The sequence below is a fragment of the Larimichthys crocea genome, chromosome III (assembly GCF_000972845.2).
Source record: "Larimichthys crocea isolate SSNF chromosome III, L_crocea_2.0, whole genome shotgun sequence".
In the NCBI taxonomy this organism is placed as follows: Eukaryota; Metazoa; Chordata; class Actinopteri; family Sciaenidae; genus Larimichthys; species Larimichthys crocea.
Window position 1 is genome coordinate 44,825,884 of NC_040013.1, and position 14,109 is coordinate 44,839,992.

Genomic DNA, 14,109 nt, shown 5'->3' on the forward strand with positions numbered 1-14,109 from the left:
GGGTAGAAGGCCCAGGTTTGATAGGAGGTATTATACCTCCCAGTTGTCCTAAGAACCAAACGCCACATCACACAGTCAGGTATCTGACGTCTGTAGCACACACCAAACAAGTTGTCAGAGAGGGGACGGATTGTCAAGGTACTGGGATTTACCAATTCAGTGACTGAACGTGAAAACTTTTTGCTTTCTGAACAACTTAATGACTTAACACAAAAAAATGGTAGGGGCCATGACTTGAGATGCCACCAGAATGTGAGCTCCGGGGCAACACAGTTTGCAACACACAGGTGGCAACTGCAGTTGTGTTACGGTTAGGGAAAGACTGTGGTTAGGGCAAATAACTACAATTAGAGTTCTTTGACTAAGGGCCAATAAAAGGCAAACATTAACCGCAGGTCTATGGCAGGATGCAATCTTGGGTCCTACGTGGACGCCATACGTCTATCAAACCCTTACTTTCCTTTCTTTCAATTGCATGTCCTCATTACAGTCTGCAATGTTGATTCAATCACATCATTCATGTGCTGTAAGGGAACAACAGTGTCTAACATCTGTCTGAACACCTGTTACGGTAGACTGGAGAAAATATCTACACTTTAGTACGCTTGATTAAAGAAGTTAAAAAGACAGCATCCATTATAAAATCAACACGTTTCGGCAAATAAAGCCTTCCTATGAACAATGTGCCATCTAGTTCTGTAATTTGCTGATCAGTAATGTATAGCTGCTGTGCTGTGCTGTGCTGTGCTGTGGGTGTAATATGGCCTCATTTGCGGGAAATGTTTAGGATTCACTAAATATAATCAGCATTCAAAGAATCTAGGCTTTGTAATAAGGCAGACAAACAAACTCAAGAACAGGGTTAGATTTTATATTTTCAGATATGAGGCACTAAGCTGTTACTTTCATCCAGAGTAAAAGCGTCCATGGATGTTTATCACGACCTTCCTTTGAGAATGAATAAACCTGTGACTATTTGGTTACAGAACTGTCTTACCATCCTCTAAGCAGCTTTTTCCTGACATACAGCTCTGGCCAAAGTTTTTAATATCACCTCCATGAGTAGTAAAAGTGAGTTTGACTAACATAACGTGACATCACTGTTCCTATCAAAAAAACTTCTGCAATTTATTCTATTAATACGCACACAAACACGAGCTGCACAAAAAATGAAAATTAAACTGTAATCAAAACAGAAATAGATGAGCAATCAAAAGCCAAATAACCCCCTACCAACAGCACTCATAAAACTGCAGGGAAAAAAATAAATGCTTCAATCATTTTCAGAATTAAAAGTGTTATGAGGCAGAGCCAAGTGAGCCCTACAGCAACAGCAACGGAATTTATTTTTAAAGTATTTCATTAAGGCAAAAGACACGCCATGAATAATACCTCTGCATTCCCACACACTTCAAGGGGCTGCGCATTTTAATGAATCATTTTTTATATTTTATCTACTAATACTTCTTAAGGTAGAACACAAGGGGAAGTATTGGTGCATCACTTGATGATTACCATGATTTGACTTTTAATAATTGATCAATTGCATTTATATTTTCTTTTTAATTTAGAGGCTCCAGAGCTGCACCGATGTCCTCTTGGAAGATTTGTAAGTCTGTGTGTTGGTGCTGTCGTGGCAGTACAGTCTGAGTATCTTTTGATCTCGGTACATTGTGTCTATCTAGCTTCCATCTGGAGATGTATGAAGTTACTCAAGCTGCAACTAACAATTAATGTCATGGATTAATTAACAGATCATTCTCTTCATTACTTGATCAATCATTCTATAAATCTCTAAAAATAGATAAAAAGATTGTGTAAAATGTGAGTTCAAGGATCTTGTTTTGTCCGATCAACCAAAACAAGACATTTGCCACTTTGTCTAAATCCAATTTGATTTGATCAAATTGATTATTAAAATAGGTGATTAATTTTTTGTGTGAATCAAAAAGTCAATAAAGTGACTGATCGGTTCCACAATGACGACAGGAGAAAGAAAAGCAGGGGATAAATGAGTGGAGGTGAACGGCAAAGTTCATCAGTATGAAATTAACTTTGGCTAAATAACTGTAACGTCTCTCTTCTTCAAACTTCCACAGTCTGAAATGTCTCTGAAGCTCAGACTATCCAGGTGGATTCATGGACCAAACTATTCTACCTGTCGTGTTATGGCTTTGTTTATTTCATGTATCTTTGAAATCTGAGTCTGAGTCTGCGTTGCAATTTACGCTGCAAAATAGCGTTTTGAAGAAGTTTAACACAGACACACCCCCAGCAACCCTCCTTCATCCACCCACAACCCTGCTGCAATTCTCTGCAGCACCTGATCCTATCTGAACGCGGCTTTACACTGCGATGAGGGCAACAACCAGGTGGGCAGGAGGATCTAACAAGAGGAAAAGATGCTTGTGACTACGTTAATGCAAAAACTTGGCTTGGCACATGCACGGCCATATTTTAAATCGAAAATATGAAATCAGTGGAGTATACAGCCATGAGGTCTGGTAGACAAGAATATTTGTTAATCACTAGATTAGGCGATTAGTTGGACTTGTGTGTCTGTGTGCAGGGATCCTGAACTGATTCTAATTTCATCAGATTTAAGACACACTATGTATGCATCATTATCTTTCATCATTAATCTCTGGGTTTCACTGGATTGTTGTAATGTCCTATGCTTATCCATCCGGCCTCCTGCAGATTTACATTTGTAAAATCTTTTCAGCAGCGGTGCATTTACAATGTTTGACACTTATTTTTACTTTGAATTTTAATAAAAGCCGAGATGCAGGAAAGCCAAACTGCCGCCCGTGTAAACCTCTCTGAAGTGGAAAGGAAATGAAGTGAAGGAGATGCAATATTTCTGCTGATTAACGCTGCTCCATCCTGAAACCACTGTGCGAGCATGTGCTTGTGTGTGTCTCCTCTACAGACACTGTACAGTACATCTGTGTGCAAAGTGTGGCTGGATGTCACGCATTATTCTCTCCCTCCCTCTCCCTCTCCCTCTCTCTCTCACACATACTGAAATGTCCTCAAATATCTTGACACGGGGGATCATCGACAGCAGGAGCTCGGCTGATAAGTAAGAAAAAAAGGATATGAACGTATCTCTGCCAGCCCACACGCACTAGCGCACACATACATACATCAATGTATAACATATCTGCAGGTCAGATGAGAGGCTGCAACCTCCTGATTTCTGAAAGTCTTTCCTTTCCTCTCGCTCTCACACAGACAGGAACTAGCAGAGAATCACTACGTTAGCAGTCAAGTGTTTGCTGCTCTGTGGCACTAAAACTCATGATAGACAAATTTAACTTTGATGATTGGCTACTAATCAATAATAATTAATAATAAAGCTTGAAAGGTCCACACAAAGTGAAAAACTCAAAGTACCACCTTTTTAAATTGCTATTGTTGCTAGATTACATAAGGTAAGAAGTGTTCTTGTGAATTAAATAACAAGCAGGTAATAGCTAATGGCATCATTAATAAAGAGTTAGTTATTTTCTTACATCTACAACCCTCAGTTAGCAAAGTTCTCCACAAATCTCTCCACAAATATTAAATAGCTTGCTATAAAATTTTGTAAATGTGATGATCCTCAGAGGATAAATCCTAATGACTATGTTGGTCTCCTTTTCCTCAAGAACCACCAAAAGCCTGACCTGAACTGTTCTCACAGAGAAGGTTGATTGTAGTAACTTTCTTCAGCTCCCTGACCAGGTCAAACTTTCAACTTGTCCAATACAGCCTCAGCTGTACTTGCGCTTATTAGCAAATGTTAGCATGCTTACATGAAAAATTAAGTTGGATTATTAACATGCTGCTTTAATGTAATGTTAATAACATTATGACTATGAACATGTTACGTGCTCATATTGGCAATTACCTCAAAGCATTTCTGTGCCTAAGCACTGCCTCACGAGCTGCATGGCTGTACACTGGGCCTGAATTCGGACACTTCCATTAATCCACTTCTATGTAGTACGCTGTTTACACTATGCACTGCTTTGGTGTAGTGTACCAGATTCAACAGGGTAGTTATATTAACCTGCTTTAATGATATCTCAAACTCATTTTGATTCATAAAATATTGAGTACCAAACTAGAATATGTTAGTATGATTAGAAATTCAAAGAAAAAAAGAAGCATCAAGTCAGTAGCCATGATGTTCCTCTTTCAATCCAACATGTTCAGAGGAGGCTTTGTTTTTCTGCAGCACCTGCCATTTGTCTATTTACAGTACAGCAGTACAAGTCCGCCTGTGACATGGTCAGAGAGACGCCAATAACACATGACAGGTATGTGAGGCAGCTGCCGTTTAAACCTGAACTCCTGCTGCTCTCTTCTCGCGAGACTGAAGTAAAACTGAAGGAACTTCATTCTTTTTATGTAACCTCCATTTTGCATTAATGACTACATGCAGCAAATGTAAGCGGAATATGAAGAAGCACAACATTTGTTTCAATTATAACTCAGTTCAGTTAATGAAATTTTAAACTGTGAGGAGACACTAGTCAATTTAAATAATGCCAGGGCTGCAACTTATTGCCTTTTTTAATGAATGCAAAGTGAATAATGTGAACAAATATTTTGCAAAGACTAAAAACTAAATAGTTTTATTACAACAAAATGAATAATTCAATTGTGCTGAACTCATTTGTATGTTGATTTGTTTTTGTTTGTACTTTACATCCTTTATATTTAAATTTAACTTCATGAGCAAAAACTCTCACAATCCAACAGTCTGTTATGTGGGTGCATCCCACTTTGACCGATGCCAATAAAGTCTGAGTCAGTCGATATTAACAACTTTAACGCATCAACACACACACAGGCCATTACAGCTAGTGCTGGCTGTGAAATGCCCTGTTTGTGTGTTCATATGGAAGACAGTGTAACGGTATACAAAGAGCCTGGAGGTAAAGTGCACTTTCATCGATTGAGAATAATCGTACGCAGATTGCTTTTGATCCCACTTCACACGAGTGTTGGATACATTTACACAGCAGTAACTTGAGACTAATGACTTCCAAGCTCCACTAAAAAACAACAGGTGAAATTAAATAGCAGGCACACAACATTTTGATTTGGATTTATGATTACAGTTTTGACATCGTGCTGTAGACATGAAGGTAAACACAAAGTCAAAACCATGCCAGACGCTTGAGTGTGTATTTGGTGACCACAAGGGGGGAGGGGAAAGTCAAAGATGAAGTCATTCACGATCTCAGAAAAAAACAAAAAAAAAAACCTTAATCAACAGTCATCTGTCACCTTACACCTGCAATTTCACTGGTTAAAGTGGCAAGGTCATGTTAGCCGTCAATAATTCATGTAAGTAACCGGTCCAGATGAAACTTGTCTGTCACTTGTTAAAGTGCACTGATGCTGGTGTTTGTACTCCGTTAACAACAGTGAGTGGACTGAAGGTTTCTTTCTGGGAGTTGCCGCAACACAACAGCCTGTGTCAGGAGTTGGGTAGCATGTTGAGTCAGGTAAAGCCTGATTTTTCTGTTGTGAAGTGAAAGGCTAGTTGGTCATCGATCATGATATGATCATAAAGTTTCTTGCTACCATGGTAGCGGCCAGACAGAGGAAGTCAGTTTTGTTAACTATCAGACAATCCCTCAATGCTCAACAATTGATGCAAGCTGTTTGACATAACTTCAGAATACATCAAATACGTAGAAAAGACTGTCCTCAGGCATTTATTAGTTTCTGACTCTCTTTAACCGAATCACACAGATTAAGGCTATTCTGTGTGATCTGCTTTTGAATAATGTAATACATTTCCCTTCCTTTCACTGAGGCTCTAACTTTGAAAACCTCTCCTCTGGTGGATTGTGTCATGTCTGTTTCAGTAGTCTCCTTCCAACAAACTATTAATATGGCATCGATAATTTAGGATTGTCATTTAAAAGTTGCATCATGGCATTGATAGGGTTCCTGGTTCGAACCTCTGCTCAGCTCTTCACCCTGGGTATGTATGGCTTCTCTTCAGGTAGTCCAGCTTCCTCCCACAGTCCAAAGACATGCAGGCTAATGGGTTGATTGGTGAATCTAAAAGTGAGTGTGAATGGTTGTTTGTTTCGATGTGCTCTGTGATGAGCTGGCGACTTGTCAGGCCAACGTCAGCTGGGATAGGATCTAGCCCCCCATGACCCTGATGAGGATAAGAGGGTACAGACCGATAATTTAAATGATTTAAAGCAGTTCTCCAGTATTTGGCTATAGCTGCTGATAAAAGAATAAAGTAAGATAAACTTGGTAGGCTGCAGCCGGTAATCCTATTCATCAAATAAAAGATCTGACTTAATATCAGAGAGCTGATATTCGATATTAAAGCCAAGAAAACTTAATCTGGACATCCCCGAGTGTGACACAGAAACCCAACTCCACAGTTCACATCCTTGTCATTTGTGCAATCCTCCCTTAAATTCAGAGGTGGAAGGCATTATCGGTACATAAATAGTCAGGGCAGAAATATTACAATGGAATATAAATGTGACAATATATTTTAATAGGTAATAAGAAGCTATAGCTTTTACGATCAAATGGAGAAACTTAAAAGCCAGAGAGTACATTTCACTCTCAGTGGGTACAGTTGCCCACAGCCTTCATTTCATCCCTATAGGGAGAAAACACACACACACACACACCACTGAAAGCTACATTATTCCCTCATCGCTTCGCAGGGCATAGAAATACTCTGAGATTACTAACCATGACCCAGAAACACACGCATTCACTCCTTCAGTGCCGACCTCCCTCCCTCTTTTGAAAATGCGAGAGCACACACACAGTATACAGTAGATGTGCATGAACACATACCAAAACCACGGCATGCGTACACGCTCAGTTAAAAGCAAATGCCAATACACTGTAACTCACACACAGAGTATGTCTCACACAGAAAATGCATTCATACCTCACACACACACACACACACACACGCACGCACGCACCTTTACCAGCGTACATGCACACACACATACACATACACCCCGAACAATTGGATGATATTAATGACTGGATGATTAAGTAAATTACTGGAATGCTCAGGTGAGTTTCACAGAAACACACGCACACACACACCAGTTCTCCTGATTTATTGTGTGTAATTGAATCGATGCGACATGCTAGTTATCCAAAAAACACACCTATACATACACTAATTAGACTTCTCTAAACTCTGCATAAGTGTGTGTTGCAGAGCATGTATATGCATGTTTACAATCCACTGTTTGTCAAAGTCAAACACTCGAATGCATACTAAATACTGCATTTCTGTGGCTGTGTGTATATACAGACTAGGGATGTAACCATATGGAAAATTTAATATCTCGATTATAGTGACCAAATTATCACGCTTAACTATATTATCACGATATTCTTAATTGCTGTACAAATGTCCAAAAAACACATACATTGAAATAATTTCACAAAATCTTGTGATTTTCTTATCATACTAAAACATGTTTTAGAAGGATAAACTAAACTAAGTAACTAAAGTGTTCTGGCACTACAGTACATTCTTAATAATAGCAATAATAAGAAAAACAACAATAATAGCTATAAGAGAATAAACAGTTCTCGGCAGTGTCCAGTTCTAGGCCGACCTCTCTCCCTCTTTTAAAAATGCGAGAGCACACACACAGTATACAGTAGATGTGCATGAACACATACCAAAACCACGGCATGCGTACACGCTCAGTTAAAAGCAAATGCCAATACACTGTAACTCACACACAGAGTGTGTCTCACACAGAAAATGCATCACACACACACACACACACACACACACACACACACACACAGACCTCTGTTGCAGACGTCAGTAATTGCAGCTTATTCTGATGTCAGACTGGAGCTGGAATTACATTCTAGTCGAAACACATTAGTCATTTACTTCACACATCCTGGCATACAGCAGCCAGTTTTATTTATTTCCATCAGTTTCCACATCTTATTTCAGTCACAGCGTTACGCAAGTTGCATTTATGATGTTTCTGTAGGGCATCTTTCTGTGATGCAGTGAGCGTTAACAACCAGGAAGAAAGCAGCGCTTGTCCTCACGACGCTTAACACAGCAATGTACATAAAGCGTGATCAATGCCAGCGAGCTGCAGTCTCATTCTTTGTTCTTTTTTCTTCTCTTCTCTACTCATCTGTGCATTTATAGTCCAGTTTTCATGGCCACAAGTGAATTCAAGGACTCCTGGACTCCATACATTTGACTGAATAGTGGTGTGCACATTCGTTTGGGATCAATAGACACAAATGGGTGAAACTAACTAGCGAAACCTTAATTCTAAATTTTAGACTGCTGTTGCTCAAAAGGTAAAGACAGTTAACCTTTTATATCTACACACACTATGGGTCCTCTTCTGAGTCTGCCATGTTCACCCACCATGACTCTACAGTAGCCCAGCATGTACAAACCAAACGCTTTTGCATTTTTATGTATTGCTGCGTAGTTGTTGCAACCACACCGCTAGATGTCACTAAATCCTAGGTACTGATCATTTAGGGTAGAAAATCACAGTCCAGTGCCACAAGTGTGCAGCAGAATGTTCAAAACAAGCAGCAACCTGTGTGTCTGGGAAGTGAAGCAATGCAGAAGTGTTTAAAAACTGCAGTTCCTCAAACGTCCACTTGAGGCTGGCTGCAGAACATTTCAACCTCCATAAGCGCCCGTATTAAAATGTCTAACTTCACAGCAGAAATAAACATGTTTGCAGCCTGGACCTTCTTGCTGTGAGCCGACAGTGCTAACCACTGCCCTAGACTGAAATCTTTACAGTATAAATTAGAGAGAGCCAACAATTCCCACCTCGAGAAAGCTGTTTATCCAGCATTATAATGACTGTAACTATGGGTTTTGTAAGGCAGACATATTATTAATTTTCCTTTGACATGTTCCCAGCTCTTGAATTTAAAACTCTGTATAATGTAATGTAGCGTGCCTTTAACAGCCTGACAACAACTACAGTGCAGTATTGTGTTTACCTGTGCTGAGCTGGGTATAAGCTGAGCTACTGGTGTTACATTATAACACATTATAGGGGCGTCACAGTGCTGTGCAATCACAGCAACCATGTAACATTCCTACAGCAGGGTGGGACAGTCTATCACTCTCTATATTCGTTTTGTTGAAGAGTTGCCTATTTACTAAATCTAGTGTCTTTTTAGCTCTGGTTTTGTTTCTGACAAATCCTGCCTCAAGCTTACAGCTAGTTGCTAATACTGTCTGAAGTTTGGTGTTGAACAGTCATAATACTGAGTTTGTCAGAGCTTTTTCAATGAAAACTGACATGTTTTGCCACAAATAATGTTTCACCAGCAGGAAAACCAAAAAACTGCTCAGGGGAACAGTGTTAATTCTCCGCTTATTCATTAAGAACAGCATCTTTCACATCACACATGGCTATTTGATCCATTGCTCAAATAAAAGTAGTGATCAGTGAAGTCTTACAGTAACTTTTAGTTAGCTCTGGATTGCTCTGATCTCCAATATGTTTGTGTGGAGGGGGTGGTCATTTGTCAACATGATCTGTGTAGAAGAACCCACAGTGGCAACGGCGAATGTCACAGTTTGTATTTAATGTTTATCAATCAATGTTCAACAATAACTTAGAGTTCTAATGAAATTTTCATCAAATCAATCACAATTTTGATACTTTTTATGGTCAGCATTTTTCAGCTATTAAATGAATTTACATCCTGTGGTTACCTCTCTATACAGTTCATTGTAGTGGCAGAGTCCGCCATTCCCGTGCTGGATTCAAACTGCCTTACAGCTTGTAATCCAGCATGTTTTTCATTTTCTCTAATCAATATGTTTACTGTGCTGTCTTAAGTTACTGCTAATGGAAATGCAGCACAATGCTGCTGTACTGAGGGTGATTTTTTATTTCCTCGAACTCACCACCTTCCTAGAAACAGTCACAGTAAACACAATGTATTTGTCACTGAGGTTAGTACTGACCACGATCATCGAAAATGCTTCTACAAAATAAAATGGCGGTCATTTTGGTCCCCTTTTCACAGCTGATAACTTTCAAATATGAGCGATGCAGGTGACTGTAAACCTCCTGTAAACCTCCGCTCTGCTGTTGTGGCACAATGTGAAACACTGAAATCAGATTGTGTCTGTTATTATTATCGACCGAGCTATTTATTAAAACTGCTCAATGTGTTTGCTGTCTCCAGAATTCTAGGACATGTAGTATTAAAACGCACTAGCTGATGCCACAGTAACCACAAATAAAAAATTGCATGGTCCCAGGTTCCATGTAATCTATTACTAGTTAACATCAGCATACCTTTGTGTTGTTGAGTTTCTCCACATCCTTCTCTTTTTTCTTCTCCTCTTTTTTCTTCTCACGCTCCTTCTGTGAAGAAAAACAAAGAGATGGTGTAAGAGCAGCATGTTTGCAATCGCACACTATATGATACATTTGTCATATCATCTCCAAAACACACACACACACACACACACACACACACACACACACACACAGAGGTTAAGCCAATATGACTTATACTGAGCGCAGTATGATGCATATTCATATACACTTAATCTGAATGTAATGTATATTGATTTTATAATGAATATATTTATCTAGACTTACAGTACAGATGCAGTAAGTCATATGTCATATGCCTCTGTCTGACAATACCCATAATTAGCAGAGAAAAGGCACGTTTCTTCATTACACCACTGCTCGACAACCGTCATAATCTGCAGGAGGGAACACGAGGTCTAATGGTAAAGACTTGCTGTACCTCGTAGCAGGTTGAAAACAATTAGATCTCATTCCTTAATGTGATTTTAACGCACTCACAATGCGGTTTTAATGTGCAGACATTATTAGCGCACGGAGAGTTGATGTAGTGTTTTCAGGTTAATGGTTCTCTCTTGCTTTGTTATATGTAAATGAGCCGGCGTCTATGCCAGCCACCGACAGGCTTTAGCTAATGACTGTCAGGGTGCCAAAGAGAAAAGCTTTAGCTTAGTGGGCAAAGCCTACAATCTAGCCATTATGGTGACAATGACGGTCTGTTTCTCTCTGTGTCGCTCTCTGTCTTCATTCGCAACGCAATTACTTTTCTGGCTGTTGTGTTTTGAGTTATTTACGCTGAGGTGGTTATTTGTCTTACGAATAATGAACAATGCATCATCAGTGTTACAATGGTGCAAATCAGAATGAACATTGAGAGCATTTACCATGACTTCACAGTCAGTTCTGTGAGCATGGATTACGGTAGGTCAGTTTTTTTTACTTCAGACTAATGAAATTAAATATAAGACACACAGAAAGCACAGGTCAAATGTCAAGGCTGACCACGAGAGAAAAGCATATGTTTGCATGACTTCATAGAAGGTGACCTGGCGCAAGAATGGCTCCATGAGCAGTGTTACAGATTCTGTGCACATATATTTTGACTGCACTTTGTTGACATATCCAGCAGCAAGTTTGACTTTATTCTCCTCGAGGCTCTGGCAGGCACCAAGCCTCTGACTCTATTAACTATAAGCTAATGAGGCTAACATTGGCCAATTTGCTCCAGCAGCATCAGTGGGCTATTATACTCCCATCTGATCCTCACTCATGAAACACAGCAAATTACAGCAGGGATCCTCATCCACATATCACGTTGGCTGCGTTTCTAACTTTGGTTATTTAATCATGTTCATGTTCGCGTGGCCAGTGCAACTCAAACAAGCGTGATCCCGTGTACAGGTGCAAAGGATTATGGTTGGGAGAGGCAGATTTAAAACACCATTCTCTATGCAAAATCCGAGTGTGAACATGATGCCCAATATAGAAAGAAAATCAACAATGGACCAATAAACCTGGTGTACATGGCACGTATACTACTTTTATTTGTTTGGAATACAATGTGTTGAATTTAATAGATGCAAAAATACAGCCTCAGGGCACGACAACGATGATTCAGTGTCCAAAATCTCTGTACTGCTAAACTATTGAGCATCTGCTATGTAAAGAAAAGAGAATGAGTGAACAAGAGAGTGATTTTGGATACAGTCCAGGTCTGAATGCCAACAAATTTAACAAATATCAACTCAGTACAATTAGTTTGTCTTGGCGGAGGGATTACAGTGTGTATGTAAATTTACAAGGCCAGAGCTAACCACTTATAAACTGACTTTGTTTAAGCCATTTGACAACAAGAGAAGCAAACGACATGTTAGATTAATCCATAAACACAAAAACAAGTCAAAAACATGATGGGGTCAGCAAGCTAAAAAAAACCCCCAAAAAAACAAAAACATTTTAGGTTGTATTCTGGCTCCATTTTGACTCCAGGTTCATGACCGGCAAAATACCAGGATGTAAGCTCAGACGGCAATTAATCTCGATTATTTCATCTCTCCACGCTTTTTTTTTTTTTTTTAAGCAGAGTAATGTACAAAAGATTCAGGTCAGCCTGACCGTCTCTGCTGCCAGTTAAAATGAATATTACCTGCAGCTCCCAGTAATTACAGCACATCTGTGAGAGGAGATGGAGCTTTTGAATGTTCTCTGGTTAATGTGCCCGTCTGTACCCAGAAAGGAAAAAGAAGCACAGCTCTAAAGCTGCGAGTGTACTCAGGGTACACCTCGCTTCAGTAGACACTGCAAGCCAAGGTTCTATTCAGCCTAACAGCTGTACAGAAAACAGGGCCTCACATAGCCACAGATACACATATATAGGCAGTTATAGAGTGCAGGGATGACCTCTATTAACCTGCCATTGACCTGTGAGACAGACTAAGAGCAGGCTTGAATTGAACTCTGCGGTCCTCCAGCAACAGCAGCCGCCTTTTTTATTTATTTCCCCCTCATCACTGTGTTTTGTGGAGTAGGAGATGGTGATCAAACACAGTGACAGCAGCCATGTGGTCCTCTGACCCTGCAGCCATTTTGGAAAAAAGTTTTTGCAGTTCAACACGGCCGTCAGAGTGACAAGAAATGATCCAGTTCATTGTGTCAACTTAACATTTCGGCATCAGCCTCCAGTATTTGGCGCGAGTAGCTCATGAAAAAGGTTTGCAGTAGGTCAGTAGGCTGCACCTATTTGTGACAATATATTGAATTAATGTTTCATTTTTTATACTGCTCATCTCATTTTCGTGTTGTAGCAGGCTGTAAACATTTATCCGGCCGCCACTAAAACCTGCAGTGTTTCTACGTTCCCGTCCAACAAAAGCTGACTGCAGATTTAGAGTTTTTACTCATTTATAAGTTCAATTACCCTCATGTCGCTAAACCAGCCCAGTGGCATACTGTCAAAGAAAAAGTCTGACATAGTTTTATATTTTTAGAGGTGCAGCGTGTAAGATTTAACAGCATTGTGGCTGGGTGTGGTTGCTGATTGAAATCCCCTCCACCCTACGTCTTTGAGTGGGTGGTCGTGTCCATTCTGGGTTACTGTAGAAACATGGTGGTTCAACATGGCAGCCTCAGTGGAAGAGGACCCGCGTAGTCTGTAGGTATAATGTCTCATTCCGTGCTAACAAAAACATAATGATTCTTATTTTCAGCCATATTCTGTAAAAACAGCCCCTGAAATCCTAGAAATACTAGACCTTTAAATAATCTATGAGGATAAAATAACTGGCAGGCATCGTCCCAGATTATATTGGCTAATTCATATTGTAAATTAGCCAATGTGAACATAAGGAGGAAGCCAAGTCAAACAATCTGCTCTGACATTGGACTTGACCCAACACCACGACACATCTACAAGAAAACACAACCACAGCAAAACACGAGTACACCACAAAACACAGAAAAGACCTGCAGCTCCTGTCTGCTCCTGTCAGCCTGCGAGGACGGGGAGGTGGAGGGAGGAGCGGCTTCAGACGACTTCTGCTGAAAGACAGAGAATTTCAGACAGAGGGTTAGACAGCGAGACGGAGATGAAGAAGAGAAGAAAAAAAAATTAAGACAGACAGAAAGAACATGGAGAACAGAGTTAGAAGTCAGAGCATTGCAGGGGGAGGAAAGAGAAGCAGAGAGAGAGCAGAGGTAATTAGAGGGAATGAAGGAGGATTTTCCCCGCTACAGCAGGGTACTCCTCGCTTCAGTA

General features: G+C 40.0%; 1 protein-coding gene across 4 annotated transcripts in view; it reads right to left on the reverse strand.

Annotated features, from left to right (window-relative positions):
- LOC104932743 (stromal membrane-associated protein 1) overlaps positions 1-14,109 on the reverse strand; it is a 112,067-nt gene that overhangs the window by 59,501 nt on the left and 38,457 nt on the right. For 2 of the 4 annotated variants that reach the window (XM_019263401.2, XM_019263400.2), the window contains exons 5-6: positions 13,818-13,892; positions 10,335-10,403 (exon numbers count right to left, since the gene is read on the reverse strand). In XM_019263401.2, the coding sequence (XP_019118946.2) occupies positions 10,335-10,403; positions 13,818-13,892 (144 nt within the window). The remainder of the gene's footprint in view (positions 1-10,334; positions 10,404-13,817; positions 13,893-14,109) is intronic. The other 2 variants (XM_019263402.2, XM_019263403.2) reach the window with 2 other exon arrangements.